The sequence below is a fragment of the Oncorhynchus keta genome, chromosome 2, assembly GCF_023373465.1.
Source record: "Oncorhynchus keta strain PuntledgeMale-10-30-2019 chromosome 2, Oket_V2, whole genome shotgun sequence".
Lineage (NCBI taxonomy): Eukaryota > Metazoa > Chordata > Actinopteri > Salmoniformes > Salmonidae > Oncorhynchus > Oncorhynchus keta.
This window is the reverse complement of record NC_068422.1, coordinates 3,256,823-3,268,969: the sequence shown is the minus strand read 5'-3', so window position 1 is coordinate 3,268,969 and position 12,147 is coordinate 3,256,823. Positions and strand designations below refer to the sequence as shown.

Sequence of the window (12,147 nt, the reverse complement as noted above, 5' to 3'; positions counted from 1 at the left end):
AGAAATGTTCATGTAATGTTGGTTTAAACTTCAATGTAACTTTCCGTCTTGGGTCTCAACAGACTTTGAACCATTGCACCTGCATGGATAAGAAAAAAGTTTAATGATTGAGGCTACTTTGATTGAGGCTACTTGGCCCATAAGCTTGCAATTATCATTATTACTGTTTTTTCATTATGGAAACTATGTGTTAATCTGGGGTCTACATCGTTGTTTTAACTTTTTAAGAAATGTCTATGATTTTATATTAAGTACCTATGATTGAGGTCCACCAGCTGTTTTTCTTACTCAAGGTTGAGTTACCTAACTGTATTTCAGCAGTGGTGCTTTAGTTGGGATTAACTAACAGCTCAGGTTTTCAGAGCCTTGATTTGTAAAAACACAAAAAATCCCTATTCATCTGTTTGAAGATTATGCAGGCATCATTGGGAGAGTAGAGCTCTCTACTGTACTTAACACCCAAATCCACATCACGCAAAGATAAAAACACATTGAAACCCACATCACATAAACAACACAACCGGTGTGTGGGTGTAAAACAGTGAGAAATTACTTATTTGTGCTCCAGTCTGGCTGGCTGGCAGATTGACTGGCTGGCTGGCAGGTTTGCTGACTGGCTGGCTGGAAGGCTGGCTGGCTGGCTGGCTGGTAGACGTCAATTCAACATTTATTACCTGTTGGTTCAACAGAATTCCATTGAAAAGACGTGGAACCAACTTTGATGCAATGGGTAATGGGGTAATGCTCTAGGAGTCACATGCCTGTTGACTATTACCTACCTATCTGATCCTTATTATTGTTTTGGTAGAGATACTGTGGTAGAGGAGAGGCTCTGGCAGAGGGGAGACTGTGGCAGAGGAGGTATAGGAGAGACTGTGGTAGAGGAGAGAGAGAGGAGAGAGAGTGTGGTAGAGGAGGGAGAGGAGAATCTGTGGTAGTGGAGAGACTGGGGTAGAGGGGAAAGGCTGTGGTAGAGGAGAGACTGTGGCAGAGGAGTTAGAGGAGAGGCTGTGGTATAGAGAGGTTGTGGTAGAGGAGAGAGAGAGAGGAGAGCCTGTGACAGAGGAGAGGCTGTGACAGAGGAGAGGCTGTGACAGAGGAGAGGCTGTGGCAGAGGAGAGGCTGTGACAGAGGAGAGACTGTGGTAGAGGAGAGGCTGTGACAGAGGAGAGACTGTGGTAGAGGAGAGACTGTGACAGAGGAGAGAGAGAGGAGAGACTGGTAGAGGAGGGAGAAGAGAGGCTGTGGTAGAGGAGAGAGGATGTGGTAGGGGAGAGAGGCTGTGGTAGAGGAGAGAGGCCGTGGTAGAGGAGAGAGGCTGTGGTAGTGGAGAGTGGCTGTGGTAGGGGAGAGAGGCTGTGATAGGGGAGAGAGGCTGTGGTAGGGGAGAGAGGCTGTGGTAGAGGAGAGAGGCTGTGATAGGGGAGAGAGGCTGTGGTAGAGGAGAGAGGCCGTGGTAGAGGAGAGAGGCCGTGGTAGTGGAGAGTGGCTGTGGTAGGGGAGAGAGGCCGTGGTAGAGGAGAGAGGCTGTGGTAGGGGAGAGAGGCTGTGATAGGGGAGAGAGGCTGTGGTAGAGGAGAGAGGCTGTGGTAGGGGAGAGAGGCTGTGGTAGAGGAGAGAGGCTGTGGTAGAGGAGAGAGGCCGTGGTAGGGGAGAGAGGCTGTGGTAGAGGAGAGAGGCTGTGGTAGGGGAGAGAGGCTGTGGTAGAGGAGAGAGGCCATGGTAGAGGAGAGAGGCTGTGATAGGGGAGAGAGGCTGTGGTAGAGGAGAGAGGCTGTGGTAGAGGAGAGAGGCTGTGGTAGAGGAGAGAGGTTGTGGTAGTGGAGAGTGGCTGTGGTAGGGGAGAGAGGCTGTGATAGGGGAGAGAGGCTGTGATAGGGGAGAGAGGCTGTGGTAGAGGAGAGAGGCTGTGGTAGAGGAGAGAGGCTGTGGTAGAGGAGAGAGGCTGTGGTAGAGGAGAGAGGCTGTGGTAGAGGAGAGAGGCTGTGGTAGAGGAGAGGCTGTGATAGGGGAGAGAGGCTGTGGTAGAGGAGAGAGGCTGTGGTAGAGGAGAGAGGCTGTGGTAGAGGAGAGAGGCTGTGGTAGAGGAGAGAGGCTGTGGTAGAGGAGAGAGGCTGTGGTAGAGGAGAGAGGCTGTGGTAGAGGAGAGAGGCTGTGGTAGAGGAGAGAGGCTGTGGTAGAGGAGAGAGGCTGTGGTAGAGGAGAGAGGCTGTGGTAGAGGAGAGAGGCTGTGGTAGAGGAGAGAGGCTGTGATAGGGGAGAGAGGCTGTGGTAGAGGAGAGAGGCTATGGTAGAGGAGAGAGGCTGTGGTAGAGGAGAGGCTGTGATAGGGGAGAGAGGCTGTGGTAGAGGAGAGAGGCTGTGGTAGAGGAGAGGCTGTGATAGGGGAGAGAGGCTGTGGTAGAGGAGAGAGGCTGTGGTAGAGGAGAGAGGCTGTGGTAGAGGAGAGAGGCTGTGGTAGAGGAGAGAGGCTGTGATAGGGGAGAGAGGCTGTGGTAGAGGAGAGAGGCTGTGGTAGAGGAGAGAGGCTGTGTGTGTGTGTGTGTGTGTGTGTGTGTGTGTGTGTGTGTGTGTGTGTGTGTGTGTGTGTGTGTGTGTGTGTGTGTGTGTGTGTGTGTGTGTGTGTGTGTGTGTGTGTGTGTGTGTGTGTGTGTGTGTGTGTGTGAGTCAGAGAAAAGTGGTGTTGGCTGAGTTAACAGTTGGCTGTATTTCTGTGTATTGCAGAGTCACTGAGCTGATGGGCTACAGTCCTGAAGACCTGCTGGGCTGCTCTGTCTATGAGTTGTACCACGCCCTCGATTCTGACAGTGTCACCAAGAGCCACCAGAACCGTGAGTGTCTACACTAAGACTGACTACACTGCAAACCCGGTGCAGACAAAGGGACTCCTTCCTCTTGCCTTAAGGCCTATCAACAGATAGAATGATTTTGAAGTCGTTGGGAATGTCTCAACCATCTGTTGAGGACCTTATCTCATCTTCTGCTTTACAGTAACCGTGCTGGTGTGTGAGAGAACAAGACAACGCTTTACAGTAACCGTGCTGGTGTGTGAGAGAACAAGACAACGCTTTACAGTAACCGTGTTGGTGTGTGAGAGAACAAGACAACACTTTACAGTAACCGTGCTGGTCTGTGAGAGAACAAGACACCGTTTTGCAGTAACCGTGCTGGTGTGTGAGAGAACAAGACAACGCTTTACAGTAACCGTGATGGTGTGTGAGAGAACAAGACACCGCTTTACAGTAACCGGTGCTTTACAGTAGCTGGTGTGTGAGAGAACAAGACACCGCTTTACAGTAACCGTGCTGGTGTGTGAGAGATAAAGACAACGCTTTACAGTAACCGTGCTGGTGTGTCAGAGAACAAGACACTGCTTTACAGTAACCATGCTGGTGTGTGAGAGAATAGACAATACTTTACAGTAACCGTGCTGGTGTGTGAGAGAACAAGACTTTGCTTTACAGTAACTGTGCTGGTGTGTGAGAGAACAGGACCATGCTTTACAGTAACCGGTGCTTTACAGTAGCTGGTGTGTGAGAGAACAAGACAAAGCTTTACAGTAACCGTGCTGGTGTGTGAGAGAACAAGACAAAGCTTTACAGTAACCATGCTGGTGTGTGAGAGAACAAGACAACGCTTTACAGTAACCGTGCTGGTGTGTGAGAGAACAAGACAATGCTTTACAGTAACCGTGTTGGTGTGTGAGAGAACAAGACAACGCTTTACAGTAACCGTGCTGGTGTGTGAGAGAACAAGACAATGCTTTACAGTAACCGTGCTGGTGTGTGAGAGAACAAGACAATGCTTTACAGTAACCGTGCTGGTGTGTGAGAGAACAAAACAATGCAGTCTGAACACCAGTATTTCCCTTTCTCCGCAAACTATTAAAACTGTGAACCTGTTTAATAATAGATTGTTTGCTTAAATGAAACACAGAAGAAGCCGACTGAAAATGTAGATGTGTTTTTATGTTTGCGCTACTGTAGCAGGTCCTAGTCAGGTCCTAGTCAAACACCTGTAGTTTATGTTCGTGCTACTGTAGCAGGCCCTATTCATACACCTGTAGATTATGTTTGTGCTACTGTAGCAGGCCCTATTCATACACCTGTAGTTCAAGTTTGTGCTACTGTAGCAGGCCCTAGTCAAACACCTGTAGTTTATGTTTGGGCTACTGTAGCAGGCCCTATTCATACACCTGTAGTTTATGTTTGTGCTACTGTAGCAGGCCCTATTCATACACCTGTAGTTTATGTTTGTGCTACTGCAGCAGGCCCTATTCAAACACCTGTAGTTTATGTTTGTGCTACTGTAGCAGGCCCTATTCAAACACCTGTAGTTTATGTTTGTGCTACTGTAGCAGGCCCTATTCAAACACCTGTAGTTTATGTTTGTGCTACTGTAGCAGGCCCTATTCAAACACCTGTAGATTATGTTTGTGCTACTGTAGCAGGCCCTATTCAAACACCTGTAGTTTATGTTTGTGCTACTGTAGCAGGCCCTATTCAAACACCTGTAGATTATGTTTGTGCTACTGTAGCAGGCCCTATTCAAACACCTGTAGATTATGTTTGTGCTACTGTAGCAGGCCCTATTCAAACACCTGTAGTTTATGTTTATGCTACCATAGCAGGCCCTATTCAAACACCTGTAGTTTATGTTTATGCTACTGTAGCAGGCCCTATTCAAACACCTGTAGATTATGTTTATGCTACTGTAGCAGGCCCTATTCAAACACCTGTAGATTATGTTTATGCTACTGTAGCAGGCCCTATTCAAACACCTGTAGATTATGTTTATGCTACTGTAGCAGGCCCTATTCAAACACCTGTAGATTATGTTTATGCTACTGTAGCAGGCTCTAGTCAAACACCTGTAGATTAGGTTTGTGCTACTGTAGCAGGCCCTATTCAAACACCTGTAGTTTATGTTTGTGCTACTGTAGCAGGCCCTAGTCAAACACCAGCAGTTTATGTTTGTAGTTTCCATCCTGTTACTTTGATTTCCTTTCTGTCCACCTTGCTTTTACCAGCCCAGATATGAAACAATCCATGTTGACATCCACCAGCTTCTGTAACACAAAGAACACCACAGGCAATGTTCAGCTACCCTCACACATCATACCCTCACATCCCATCAGTCCCCAGCCCCCCTCACACATCATACCCTCACATCCCATCAGTCCCCAGCCCCCTCACACATCATACCCTCACATCCCATCAGTCCCCAGCCCCCCTCACACATCATACCCTCACATCCCATCAGTCCCCAGCCCCCCTCACACATCATACCCTCATATCACATCAGCCCCCAACTCCCCTCACACACAATACCCTCACACCCCATCAGTCCCCAGCCCCCCTCACACATCATACCCTCACATCACATCAGCCCCCAACTCCCCTCACACACATACCCTCACATCCCATCAGTCCCCAGCCCCCCTCACACATCATACCCTCACATCCCATCAGTCCCCAGCCCCCCTCACACATCATACCCTCACATCCCATCAGTCCCCAGCCCCCCTCACACATCATACCCTCACACCCCATCAGTCCCCAGCCCCCCTCACACATCATACCCTCACATCACATCAGCCCCCAACTCCCCTCACACACAATACCCTCACATCCCATCAGACCCCAGACCCCCTCACACATCATACCCCCACATCACATCACATCAGCCCCCAACTCCCCTCACACTCAATACCCTCACATCCCATCAGTCCCCAGCCCCCTCACACATCATACCAACACATCACCCCCATCCCCCTTCATACACAATAACTTCACATCACATCAGCCCCCAGACCCCCCCACCAGACACCATACCCTAACATCACATCAGTCCCCAGTCCCCCTCACACACAATACCTTCACACTATCCCCCAGACCCCCTCACACACAATACCCTCACATCACATCATACCCCAGCTCCCCCTCACACACAATACCCTCACATCAGCCCCAGACCCCCTCACACACAATACCATCACATCACATCAGCCCCCATCCCCCCTCACACACAGTACCCTCACATCAGCCCGCAATCCCTCTCACACACAATACCCTCACATCACATCTAAACCCCACCAGGCCACTCTGTCAGCCAAATGACATTTCAGATGTGAGTTCTGAATATAATTCAAAACAGGACTTATTTCATTATCATGGCTCTGTGGACCTGGGCCGGTATTAAGATGTCTTCAATCCCATTAGGGCTGACCTGTGACTGGGGAGATAAGAGGAGTGCAGGGCATCTGTAGTGACAGGGGACCAGGTGTCCCACATTGCCCCTGTAATGAGGCACTCCGGTGAGATGGCTTCTGTCCCACAGTGACATTTACACATCATTAAAGCCTCTCTCTGTAATAGGGGAAGTGTGGGTCTGGATTGTGTGTGTGTGTGTGTGTGTGTGTGTGTGTGTGTGTGTGTGTGTGTGTGTGTGTGTGTGTGTGTGTGTGTGTGTGTGTGTGTGTGTGTGTGTGTGTGTGTGTGTGTGTGTGTGTGTGTGTGTGTGTGTGTGTGTGTACTAACAGCTCGACTCCTTTGTGAGTCTAGTACTCCTTTCCTCTCAACCCATCAGCTGAGCTCCAGGCTCCTTGTCGTAGTCTATGCAAATGACATCAATCAATCAGTGGTGTGATTATCCCAGGCAGACTGAATGCACTGAGCAGGTGGGATCTCTATGTGGCCAGCTGAAGTCTCTACGGCAACGTGACTGGCCTGGAGCAGCCCTGGTCTGTGTTTACTCACTCTTATCCAGCCCTAGACCCTGACCTGCTCCTTTCACAAGCCAGCCTTGGGATGACCCTACTACCCCAGGCCTGCTCCTTTCACAAGCCAGCCCTGGGATGAACCCAACGACCCCGGGCCTGCTCCTTTCACAAGCCAGCCCTGGGATGACCCGACTACCCCAGGCCTGCTCCTTTCACAAGCCAGCCCTGGGATGACCCTACTACCCCAGGCCTGCTCCTTTCACAAGCCAGCCCTGGGATGACCCTACTACCCCAGGCCTGCTCCTTTCACAAGCCAGCCTTGGGATGACCCTACTACCCCAGGCCTGTTCCTTTCACAAGCCAGCCCTGGGATGACCCTACTGCCCCTTGGCCTGTTCCTTTCACAAGCCAGCCCTGGGATGACCCTACTACCCCAGGCCTGTTCCTTTCACAAGCCAGCCCTGGGATGACCCTACTACCCCAGACCTGCTCCTTTCACAAGCCAGCCCTGGGATGACCCTACTACCCCAGGCCTGTTCCTTTCACAAGCCAGCCCTGGGATGACCCTACTACCCCAGGCCTGTTCCTTTCACAAGCCAGCCCTGGGATGACCCTACTACCCCAGGCCTGTTCCTTTCACAAGCCAGCCCTGGGATGACCCTACTGCCCCAGGCCTGCTCCTTTCACAAGCCAATCCCTGGGATGACCCTACTACCCCAGGCCTGTTCCTTTCACAAGCCAGCCCTGGGATGACCCTACTACCCCAGGCCTGCTCCTTTCACAAGCCAGCCCTGGGATGACCCTACTACCCCAGACCTGCTCCTTTCACAAGCCAGCCCTGGGATGACCCTACTGCCCCAGGCCTGTTCCTTTCACAAGCCAGCCCTGGGATGACCCTACTACCCCAGGCCTGTTCCTTTCACAAGCCAGCCCTGGGATGACCCTACTACCCCAGGCCTGTTCCTTTCACAAGCCAGCCCTGGGATGACCCTACTACCCCAGGCCTGTTCCTTTCACAAGCCAGCCCTGGGATGACCCTACTACCCCAGGCCTGTTCCTTTCACAAGCCAGCCCTGGGATGACCCTACTACCCCAGGCCTGTTCCTTTCACAAGCCAGCCCTGGGATGACCCTACTACCCCAGGCCTGTTCCTTTCACAAGCCAGCCCTGGGATGACCCTACTACCCCAGGCCTGTTCCTTTCACAAGCCAGCCCTGGGATGACCCTACTACTCCAGGCCTGTTCCTTTCACAAGCCAGCCCTGGGATGACCCTACTACCCCAGGCCTGTTCCTTTCACAAGCCAGCCCTGGGATGACCCTACTACCCCAGGCCTGCTCCTTTCACAAGCCAGCCCTGGGATGACCCTACTACCCCAGGCCTGTTCCTTTCACAAGCCAGCCTTGGGATGACCCTACTGCCCCAGGCCTGTTCCTTTCACAAGCCAGCCCTGGGATGACTCTACTACCCCAGGCCTGCTCCTTTCACAAGCCAGCCCTGGGATGACCCTACTACCCCAGGCCTTTTCCTTTCACAAGCCAGCCCTGGGATGACCCTACTACCCCAGGCCTGTTCCTTTCACAAGCCAGCCCTGGGATGACCCTACTACCCCAGGCCTGTTCCTTTCACAAGCCAGCCCTGGGATGACCCTACTACCCCAGGCCTGTTCCTTTCACAAGCCAGCCCTGGGATGACCCTACTACCCCAGGCCTGTTCCTTTCACAAGCCAGCACAAAGACAGGAGAAGTCTCCAGATATAACAAACTGACCCTAGGTACCTGGGATGACCCTACTACCCCAGGCCTGCTCCTTTCACAAGCCAGCCCTGGGATGACCCTACTACCCCAGGCCTGCTCCTTTCACAAGCCAGCCCTGGGATGACCCTACTTCCCCAGGCCTGCTCCTTTCACAAGCCAGCCCTGGGATGAACCCAACGACCCCGGGCCTGTTCCTCTCACAAACCAGCCCTGCATGATCCCTATGACCTTGGGCCTGCTCATCAATAAGCCAACCCTGGGATGACCCCTAATGACCTTGGGCCTGCTCCTTAATAAGCCAGCCCTGGGACCCCTACTACCCCTGGCCTGCTCCTTTTACAAGCCAGCCCTGGACTTGAGCCAACTCCTCTTATTCTCTACCCTGATACAGTACTTCTCTATCTCTCATTCTCTCCTCACCCCTAAAACGTTCTCCTCCTCACCCTCTATCTTAGACTTACCCTGACCTGAACCTCTCTCCTCTTCACCCTCTATCTTAGTCTTACCCTGACCTGAACCTCTCTGCTCTTCACCCTCTATCTTAGTCTTACCCTGACCTGAACCTCTCTCCTCTTCACCCTCTATCTTAGTCTTACCCTGACCTGAACCTCTCTGCTCTTCACCCTCTATCTTAGTCTTACCCTGACCTGAACCTCTCTCCTCTTCACCCTCTATCTTAGTCTTACCCTGACCTGAACCTCTCTGCTCTTCATCCTCTATCTTAGTCTTACCCTGACCTGAACCTCTCTGCTCTTCACCCTCTATCTTAGTCTTACCCTGACCTGAACCTCTCTGCTCTTCACCCTCTATCTTAGTCTTACCCTGACCTGAACCTCTCTCCTCTTCACCCTCTATCTTAGTCTTACCCTGACCTGAACCTCTCTCCTCTTCACCCTCTATCTTAGTCTTACCCTGACCTGAACCTCTCTGCTCTTCATCCTCTATCTTAGTCTTACCCTGACCTGAACCTCTCTCCTCTTCACCCTCTATCTTAGTCTTACCCTAAAAAATCTCTCTCCATCTTTGTACAGTGTGCAGTAAAGGCCAGGCAGTGAGTGGACAGTATCGTATGCTGGCCAAACATGGAGGCTACGTGTGGGTGGAGACCCAGGGCACAGTCATCTACAACAGCCGGAATTCCCAGCCGCAGTGCATTGTCTGTGTCAACTATGTCCTCAGGTAGGGTCACCGGTCTCAGGTCAAGGGTCAGGGGTCAAGGGATGGGGGTCAGAGGTTAAGATGGTGAGGTTTGGGTTACATTTATTTATAAAGCCCTTCTTACATCAGCTGATATCTCAAAGTGCTGTATAGAAACCCAGCCTAAAACCCCAAACAGCAAGCAATGCAGGTGTTTAGAAGCACAGTTGCTAGGAAAAACTCCCTAGAAAGGCAAAAACCTAGGAAGAAACCTAGAGAGGAACCAGGCTATGAGGGGTGGCCAGTCCTCTTCTGGCTGTGTCGGGTGGAGATTATAACAGAACATGGCCAATATGTTAAAATGTTCATAGATGACCAGCAGGGTCAAATAATAATAATCACAGTGGTTGTAGAGGGTGCAACAGGTCAGCACTTCAGGAGTAAATGTCAGTTGGCTTTTCATAGCCGATCATTGAGAGTATCTCTACCGCTCCTGCGGTAGCACGTCCGGTGAACAGGTCAGGGTTCCATAGCCGCAGGCAGAACAGTTGAAACTGGAGCAGCAACACGGCTAGGTGGACTGGGGACAGCAAGGAGTCATCAAGCCAGGTAGTCCTGAGGCATGGTCCTAGGGCTCAGGTCCTCCAAGAGAAATAGAGAAATAATTTGAGAGAGCATACTTAAATTCACACAAGACACCGGATAAGACATGAGAAATACTCCAGATATAAGACTGACCCTAGCCCCTCGACACATAAACTACTGCAGCATAAATACTGGAGGCTGAGATGGAAGGGGTCGTAGTAGGTAAGATAACACATCCCTGAGGTATCCCTCTGTCTCTCTGTGGGTTTTCAGTGACGTGGAGAACAAGTCCATGATCTTCTCCATGGACCAGACTGAGTCCCTGTTCAAGCCACACAACATGAACAGCTTCTTCAGCCAGAGTGGTGCTGCGGTGGCTACGGAGCCCACGGAGATCCTGTTCACCAAACTGAAAGAGGACCCAGAGGACCTTGATCAACTGGCCCCCACACCTGGAGACGCCATCATCACCCTCGACTTTGGTCAGAATCCCCCCCAATATCTCCCATTCTACTTTAGATCTCTCCTTAACTATACCCTGTATCATCCCATACTATCCATCTCACCAAAGCCATGCACTTAAACCTGCACCATCTCTAACGTCGCCCCAAGGCTCCAATTGATGGTCCATAGAGCCTGATAACTGTGCAACAAACTGGGACTTGATGTGGTTGAAATTGAGGTGGGAGAGGGAGCAAGCCTACTACAGCTATATTAGATGGGACTTAGAAAAATGGCGACAATTGGCAATAAAACAAAATCTAGGACATTGACCATATTGGTTTTGGGAAGCCCAATTGAATCTGAGTTTGGGCATATAAAGTTTATATGTGAAAACTATTTCTAAGATGCGTACTTTTAGATTTTCTGAACTCACTTCCTTGTTTAAATCACTTGCGCTGCTCGCGATTTGAAGTCCACAATGTAGGGTAGGTTCTCAGGGTTATGCTAGATGGTGATGGACTGAGAGATGACCCAATTAAAACCAGCGGTTGTTTCGTCATCTACTGCCATAGACTTCCAATCAAGTCCCGTACTGGGGTGCTGTGAAACCAGACAGTTTGACAGAGAGAGAGCTGGCTTGTGGATGAGATGACACCATCTGTAGTCTAAGATAATACTATAACTTCTTTGAAAACAGGAATGCTAACCGTTTACTGTTTATATGGTTGTCTACAGGAAGGCCACCATTTGAGGAGCCTCATCCTCCTTTATACCCCAAGATGTCTCCCATGCCCACCCCGGCCCCTCAGGGCTGGGGTAGTGATCCCCACAAACCCTGCCCATCAGGAGACATGTCCAAACAAATGGCTGCCACTTTCTCAGTACCCCACAACCCTACACCGGGCAGCGCCACCCCCAGCACTGCCCCCCCTAGCCTGAGCAGTTATTCCACGGTATGTAGCCACTACTGCCCCTGGTGTCCTCCTAGAACTCTCCTAGAACTGTTCTAGAACTCTTCAAGAACTTTCCTTGAACTCTTCTAGAAATCTCCTTGAACTATCCTAGAACCCTCCTTGAACTCTCCTTGAACTCTCCTTGAACCCTCCTTGAACTCTCCTTGAACTCTCCTTGAACCCTCCTTGAACTCTCCTTGAACTCTCCTTGAACTCTCCTTGAACTCTCCTTGAACCCTCCTTGAACTCTCCTTGAACTCTCCTTGAACTCTCCTTGAACCCTCCTTGAACTCTCCTTGAACTCTCCTTGAACTCTTCTTGAACTATCCTAGAACCCTCCTTGAACCCTCCTTGAACTATCCTAGAACTATCCTAGAACTATCCTAGAACTATCCTAGAACCCTCCTTGAACTCTCCTTGAACTCTCCTTGAACTCTTCTAGAACTCTTCCAGAACTCTCCTATCATCTATTGTTTTGTTCACCACATCTTCTACCACAAGCCTGTTTTACTAGCTTTTCTTCCACTTTTATGTAGTGTGTGTGTGTGTGT

The 12,147-nt window shown here is 50.7% G+C and overlaps 2 protein-coding genes and 1 long non-coding RNA gene across 7 annotated transcripts in view; 1 reads left to right on the top strand and 2 right to left on the bottom strand.

Moving 5' to 3' along the window:
• The window catches only part of LOC118396720 (endothelial PAS domain-containing protein 1-like), a 99,950-nt gene that overhangs the window by 75,426 nt on the left and 12,377 nt on the right, over positions 1-12,147 (top strand). For both annotated transcript variants that reach the window (XM_052470847.1, XM_052470844.1), the window contains exons 7-10: positions 2,725-2,831; positions 9,509-9,656; positions 10,473-10,681; positions 11,379-11,596. In XM_052470847.1, coding sequence (XP_052326807.1) covers positions 2,725-2,831; positions 9,509-9,656; positions 10,473-10,681; positions 11,379-11,596 — 682 coding nt within the window. The remainder of the gene's footprint in view (positions 1-2,724; positions 2,832-9,508; positions 9,657-10,472; positions 10,682-11,378; positions 11,597-12,147) is intronic.
• LOC127909428 (prion-like-(Q/N-rich) domain-bearing protein 25) lies at positions 3,264-5,803 on the bottom strand. Of its 4 annotated transcripts, none has more exons than XR_008071078.1 (2): positions 4,421-5,803; positions 3,264-4,285 (listed from the first exon to the last, which is right to left on the bottom strand). XR_008071078.1 is itself a non-coding variant. In XM_052470850.1 (2 exons), exons 1-2 carry the CDS (start codon positions 4,984-4,986, stop codon positions 3,997-3,999), a joined length of 945 nt encoding a protein of 314 aa, XP_052326810.1. In that variant the 5' UTR covers positions 4,987-5,803; the 3' UTR covers positions 3,264-3,996. The 4 variants fall into 4 exon arrangements, 2 of the variants coding, with proteins under 2 accessions (XP_052326810.1, XP_052326812.1); XR_008071077.1 differs by having other exon boundaries at positions 4,511-5,803; XM_052470850.1 differs by having other exon boundaries at positions 3,264-4,420; positions 4,466-5,803.
• Positions 7,778-9,533, bottom strand: LOC127909432 (uncharacterized). Its single transcript, XR_008071094.1, has 3 exons — positions 9,131-9,533; positions 8,499-9,085; positions 7,778-8,405 (listed from the first exon to the last, which is right to left on the bottom strand). It is a non-coding gene; the product is annotated as an uncharacterized LOC127909432 (long non-coding RNA).

What these genes read in the sequence shown, in the direction of transcription:
- LOC127909428 (XM_052470850.1), bottom strand. Translation starts at nt 4,986, where the DNA reads ATGGAAACTACAAACATAAACTGCTGGTGTTTGACTAGGGCCTGCTAC. An exon ending in AGCACAAACATAAACTACAG is followed by an intron (nt 4,421 to 4,465) that starts GTGTTTGAATAG and finishes CATAATCTACAG; the next exon opens with GTGTTTGAATAGGGCCTGCT.